The sequence below is a fragment of the Nelumbo lutea genome, chromosome 2 (assembly GCF_056320005.1).
Source record: "Nelumbo lutea isolate HS-2025 chromosome 2, American lotus-T2T, whole genome shotgun sequence".
NCBI classification, from domain to species: Eukaryota; Viridiplantae; Streptophyta; class Magnoliopsida; order Proteales; family Nelumbonaceae; genus Nelumbo; species Nelumbo lutea.
The window spans coordinates 104945208-104952096 of NC_142685.1; the positions used below are offsets into that span (position 1 = coordinate 104945208).

The following is a 6889-nucleotide window of genomic DNA, read 5'->3' on the forward strand; positions in this document are numbered from 1 at the left end:
TTTGGTAGAAATATCATCAAAGATCATTTGTATCAGAACTGAGTCAAAGTCCTTTAGTTATAATTTTCCATTGTAACTAAACTAGGAACTCAAGTAATGTACTATATTGGAGCTTTTCCTCCAAAGACAATGTTGACGGTTGGGAAATAATTATTTTAGAAAAAAAAATCTTTTAGTTTTGCCTCTATTCCTTTCTCATTGTTCATCCTTCTCTTTTTAATCATAAAACTATCTCATGGATATATAACTTGGTTTTGATCTTAATCTTAGGTAGTTGTTTAGAATCCAGAAGTTAGAAACATGTATCAATACAAAATTAAATACCTTACTAAGAGATGTTTAGAGCTTTAAGGGGGCGTTCTTTTTTTGGATTTTGAGAGCGGGGGGGGGGGGGGGGGAGTTGGTCAATTGGATTTTGGTTCCATTGACCAAGAATCCCATGTTATTTTTTCAGATTTATGTGGAGGCTAGGGAAAGTTTATTTTCCTGGGTACCATCTTCTAAGTGGGTAAATAACTTTCCCACTAGGGGGAAAGTTGCCAACACTTGAATGAGACGAAAATGCCCTTTTTAATAATAGATTTTTATGGCTAAAATGGTCATTGCCTGATCCACATGAGAAAAAAAAAGAACATGGGTAAATGTACTTACTCGAATAAGTGTTTCCCAAGAAAAACTTACCTAGGTAACTGCATTTACTTAGGTAAATAACTTACCAAAAAGCGGACGAGGCCTAAAATTATGAAGGTACCTACTAAAAGAGTTAATACCAATACTTTGTTTTTTTTTTTTTTTTCAAACAAGCAACATGTATTAGGGAAATTGCACTTAACATATGTTATTGAAATGATTTTATGGTCAAAGCATCAACAATATTCTTAAGCATACATTGATTTTAAGAGGCCCGAGGATATTATTTAATTCGCTAAGTTCTTTGATGGGCATATTTTTGTTAATGAGAAGGGTAATTCAATGAAATATATTCTTCCATGCTTTAAAAGTTTTTTGAAAGGCTTTTCTTTATTTATTAGGCTTTTGAATTGGTACTAAACCTATGCCATTGCTTTTGAGAGGGGGAAACCTGTATTGCAGTAGGAGTGAAACATGGTTGAGAAAATGTAATGGATATGAATTTGATCCTATGGTTTGATCTTATTTTCTATAAGAAATTGTATTTTTGTCATTTATTTAATATGACCAAGTCCAAATGGTTGATGTAATTTGCACAAGTTGCATTTTTTTTTATCAACAGAAAAGGAATTTTATTTAATGAAAGACTACGAATTACACAAGACATGGGGAGTAGGTTCCACCCCTCCACAACGGGTTGCGAAGTCATAGTCCAAGAAAGATGGTCATGAAGGAACAATATTCAAATTAAGGTATTTTTTTTTTACTTAGTTGTTTACCCCTTAATGTAAATTTCAATATTTTCTTGTACCACATATGAAGCTCATCTACTAATGGCCAAATAAATCCGAAGCAATGCTTCACAATGGATGTATTGTGAATATATGATATTATAGATGTATTGATTTTTTTTTTTAATTCTTTTTAATTTTTCATACTTTAATGATTATAATAACAATCTCGCATGGGCAACTCACATTCACATTTACTAGTCTATACTACCTATAAAAGAGTGAATGCCCATTCTTTCTGGAATTTTCATTTGACATTTTCTACCCCCTTGTCTAAACATACAATACGCATAAAAGAGGGCATATAAGTCCTTTACTCTCACTTTAGAAATTACCCACTGATAATCGTTCAAAAACTGTCCACTTATAACCATTCAAAAACCGCCCATGGATTATAAATAGTTGTCTTAAAAATACTACCACGTACCAGTTACTTTTAACAAAGCGAATAGCCTTAGTTTTTGGAATTTTCATTGGACAGTTTTTATTCCCACCTGTGTATGCATACAAAGGGCATATAGAGGGTATATATATATATATATAATTTACTCCCTTTATAGTAGAAACTAAAAAACAAGTGCTCTATCTCCCACAAACTCACCCTTTTGTCTCCCACGAACTTTTCTCTCATGCTTAAACCTACTTACACGGGCGACTGAAAAACAACTACTCATGTTCCATCTCCCACTTTTGTCAACTCATTTCACAATATACGCGTTAACAGGTGTGGATGTTTTCGTATGTACAGCGGATCCCACGATATAGCCACCAACCATGGTGATCAACTAAGCATATAACTATCCAATAACGGTGGATCAAATTTGAGGTTCTACACTGTGTTGGATGCGTAAATAGCATTGGCTTCCCTTTTGCAAGAAATTCAAAGTGGAGCCGAGATTGCCAGCCGCTTATTTTTCCACGACACCTGAATCGCTTGATGCCATCCAGGCTAAGGAGCTCATATCTATTAAGGTAAGCTTTCTTAGATTGATAGTTTTTGGTTGAGATATTTAGTGTATCATTGTCAATGAGAATGTTCATAGTAGCAAATTGTTGTCATGAACTGAACTTGGAGTGGACGAATATACATTTAGAGGTTCCTAGGCGATAGGGGTGTCCACGGTTCGGTTAATCGAACCATAGCCCTTTTTTATAAATTGAATCGGTGGTATCGGTTTTTTTATTTCGCCGAACTGAAATCGAACCGGTACCACCGGTTAACCAGTCTGCCAGTTTTGGTTTTTGACTGATTCAGTTCTTCGGTTTTTTATATTTATAATATATTATATTATAAATAATAAATGATATATAATATATTATAAGTATTTTAAAAATATATAATATATTTGTAAATAAATCATTATAAATATAATATAAGTATATATTTATACATAATGAATATATATTTCTATAAAATACATAGAAAATATGTGACATATATTACAAATATATATAAAAAATATATATTGGTCGATTTGGTTAACCATCAATTTTTTATAGGTTAAACAAAAATCAAACCAGTCCTTTGATTTTTCAAAAATTCCGAATCGACTGATTCGATTAATCACATTTTACAGTTCAGTTTTCTCGATTTGATTCAGTTTTTTGGTTTTTCATGAACACCCGTACTAGGCACGGATGCGACTGTAAGACATTAAAGAAAGCAGATTCATTTTTTGTTATAGAAGCGCTTTGTTATACCTCCTTTATTACAATTTTAACCCTCATATTTGGTGATTCCCATAAACCTTAATCTTATTACTCGTTGATAAATTATAGTGGCTTAATCATATTTGCAATTTCAGGAATAAACTCTTGAAAGGTTATTCAAGATTCATTAATTTGAAAATTTGTCTTAATTACCCACAAAGCATTATTCAATATCTCTTATTTGCATTGGAACCTCCTTTTAAAAAGATCAAATCAAACCTTCCAAAGGTTTTGGAATCTTACACGGCACCAGCAACACGAGATCTTGACACGTAGGTTAAAAGGCCGCTAAATTTGAATACCGTCCAGGTAGGTAGTCGCCTGGAGAGAGGGTCAGAGCGGGCTGAGCTTTGATGAGTGAAGAAGAGCTAAGGAGTCATTTAGGACCTCAAAAAATCGTCTGGTAAGCATTTAACGGTTTTGAGGACCCCCCCTCCCCCAGAAAAAAAAGGCACCTGCATTGCTTGTTTTCCACCTCCACACTCCACAGCCTGTTTTCTCATTCCAGGTTCGTTCTCCTCCTGCAATTCCCGGTTCATGAATCTTACTTGGCTTGCCAAAGGCTAGATACTCAAATTTCGTAGGTACCCACTACTGGTTTTGTGATTTCTCGTGGTGGGTATCCCCTATTTCGATCTGAGTTGCAGGAAACTGGCAAGAAATTGTTGTTTCAGGGTGTGAGAGGATGGTAGGAACTCTATCGATCGTGGGATCGTCGATGGTCGACTCTCATGCCTGCCCGTGCATCTGTTTAGATGCTCTTTCTTCATCTAACATGAGTTTCAAGAGTTCCGGGGATCTGGGGTTGTACAGAAGTTTAACCGGCAGGAAGCAATTACGGCGGCCGGGGACATTGGAATTGAGAGCCAGTTCTTTTGTTGATGCTTGGGATGAGTGGCGTTTTTCAGCCAAAGCAATCTCGGGTTTTGTTAATCAGCGTTCCAGGAAACAGAGAAAAGCTCGGCGTCTCGTGATCGTCAACGAATTGGGTGGACAGTACGAGGATAGCTTCGAAGATGTTAAGGCGGTGAGATAACTCATCTACCTCAGCCATTATTGTTTATTTTTGGCATTTCTGGTTAAATTCAAAGCAGAAGCTTTTGGGGATTTTCTTTTTAGGTGAGAGACTTGATGAGGTCTCCTTTTTAGTTTCTTCGTTGCAAATTAAGTAATGGAGAAAGAAGAAATGAGTGTTTTCTGGTTACCATAAGTCCATCCCTCATCTAATTCTATATGGAGAATGAATCTTCCTCCATTACTAATAAATTCTTAGCATGATGACTTGGAATGAGTTAATGTTCTCAGATTGAAGTGAGTCATAAGTTCAATGGAAACAACCAAAATCATGTGCTGATATTAGCAGTAAATTCCTGTATTCATTTGGAGGATCACTTTGTATACCCTCTGTATCTGAGGCTAATGATAATTCCATTGTAAACAGTTCTAGACAGACGGAGTTGGCTCTATGTTGTATGGATTGATTATAATCCTTAATGCAATTTCCTTCACCATATTCTATTTGCTTCTGCAAAGAGACTCCTGCATGTGCTGGACTATATGCACCAAAAATAGAGTCGGAAGGTTGAAACCCAAATAAACATGCCTTTGAGATGTGATCTTGAGAGAGATATTTGTTCAATTACAAGCTACCATTGTGTGTATATGTAATTTGTAAACAATGTTGCTTGCGAATGTGCAATATTGAATTCCCTATTGACAACTCTGCATTTCTAGCTGTCTGTTTGCTTGTTATTAATTCTATGGTGGCTGAAGCTTGGGAGCCTTCAGAGAAATATTTATTGAAGTATTGAAACATTGTCATTCTTAATTCAATGCATTATTCCTGTAAAGCTATTTTATTCTGACCAATATTCTATTTTTTGCAGCAAATACTCAACTATTTCACATACAAAGCTGTAAGGACTGTTCTTAACCAGCTTTATGAGATGAACCCACCAAAGTACAGGTGGTTCTATAAGTAAGTGAACCATTTTCTTCCTTTTCCTTGAAAAGACTCCAACCACAATGCCTTTCGTGATCATTCCCATTTAGCACTTACTCTTATCTTGGTTTGCATTCTCATGCATTTCGAGCATCCGCATACCAAGTCAAAAGGTATGTCTGAACAATGCTTAAAGTTGTTTTGAGTCCAAGCTTTTGAAAAATCAACGATTTTCCCAAGTCAGCAATAGCAGGGTGTATTAATTCCTCTTTTCTTCTAGAATGTATTAGAGTGATCAATATAATTTGACATGGTTTCAAGAACATTTTTCTATCTATTACATTCCTTAGGCATGTCTAACATCCATAATTCTTCATATTTACTACTGAATTCAGTTTTACAGATTTTTTTTTTTTTTGATAGATGAATTCAGTTTTTATAGCTGGGTGAGTCAATTTAGAGTAAAATATTTTCTAATTTTGGCTAGTAAATATTGGCATTGAACCATGTCAGTTGTGACATTTTGTTATTTATCTCTACTTTGGTAACGAGAGATATTGAATTAAAATGGGGAGACCACTATCCTCCGACTAAGATTTTGCTATAGTCAGGACTGAGGAAGAGGATCAAATCCAGACTTCCATAACTTCTCTTGATTTGTTCAATAAATAGGTAATAGAAACTCCCTGTATGGATGTACTTAGTTTACATCCACAGAATCAGAAAGCAAAGCTCTTGCATTGATGATGCTTGCTGTGAGATGCCAAGGACACTCAACATCTTTGCTCTTGAGAAGGTTGATGAAATTATGACATTAATACTTTAATAGGATTTACCTTCAATTGCCAATCTATCAAACAGGAGCGAGAAGACTATTTTGGATCCCATAAGTTTCTATCTCATCTGATGATGCACGGAGAAGAGGATGTCAAATGCACCAATGAGCTATTTTCTTCTAACTCATGTTTCATTCACTTTTTGACAGTTTTGTAGCGACAAATAAACCCACAGATGGAAAGCGCTTCATTCGTACCCTTGCAAAGGTAGAGAAACTAACGCTATAACTTCTGTGTAGCTTATGTTTTGGAGTAATAAACCTTCTACCTGCACGTGTAATTGGCAGGAAAAACATGATCTAGCTGAAAGAGTGATGGTTACCCGCCTTCACCTGTATGGAAAGTGGATCAAGGCAAGCTTACAAATCTGTTATTCTTACAAAGTTTCACTTTTCTCTTGAACCTCATAATAAGTAATCCTTTTTTTTTTCTCTGATGACATATAAAGAAATGTGATCATGCTGCAATGTATCAAGAAATCTCCAATCAAAACTTGGAGTTGATGAGGGAACGACTCATAGAGACTGTTATATGGCCGTCTGATGACACAAACACACCAGAGAAGATTGGGTGATGGGTAGCACTGTTAATTGCATTGATGTGCTCTTCTTCCTTTGTCACTTTCAGTATACTAGAGTATCCTTTGGTTTTTCTCCACAAATTAGGTTCAAAAGGTGTATGTTATTTTCCACAATCTAATAAAAGATGTTGAACATTGTATTTGTATATGTATATGAAGGAAAAAAAATAGCAGCTTCATCCTGGATGGACATAAAGCAGTAACTTGACTGATGGATGATTATTGTTTCTGGCTTTTTGTTTTCATTGGAGGTTGATAGAAATCCCTGGGAGTAAATGCTGCATATTGTTCATATTTAGGTCAATGTTTTTAAGGTTCTTCTTGAAAGTTTACATAAAACCTTATAGAACTCCAATTTTAGTGCCCATTTAGGAGGTCTTTTAAGGTAGCAGCTTCTGGC

General features: G+C 35.3%; 1 protein-coding gene across 2 annotated transcripts; it reads left to right on the forward strand.

The window, feature by feature from the left end:
• Nucleotides 1-3438: 3438 nt before the first annotated feature.
• Nucleotides 3439-6685, forward strand: LOC148872498 (chaperonin-like RbcX protein 2, chloroplastic). 2 transcript variants are annotated; one of them, XM_088971577.1, is made up of 6 exons: nt 3439-3639; nt 3779-4158; nt 5018-5109; nt 6059-6116; nt 6197-6262; nt 6358-6685. In XM_088971577.1, exons 2-6 carry the CDS (start codon nt 3817-3819, stop codon nt 6481-6483), a joined length of 684 nt encoding a protein of 227 aa, XP_088827703.1. In that variant the 5' UTR covers nt 3439-3639; nt 3779-3816; the 3' UTR covers nt 6484-6685. The 2 variants fall into 2 exon arrangements, with proteins under 2 accessions (XP_088827703.1, XP_088827702.1); XM_088971576.1 differs by having other exon boundaries at nt 3639-4158.
• The last annotated feature ends 204 nt before the right edge of the window (nt 6686-6889 follow it).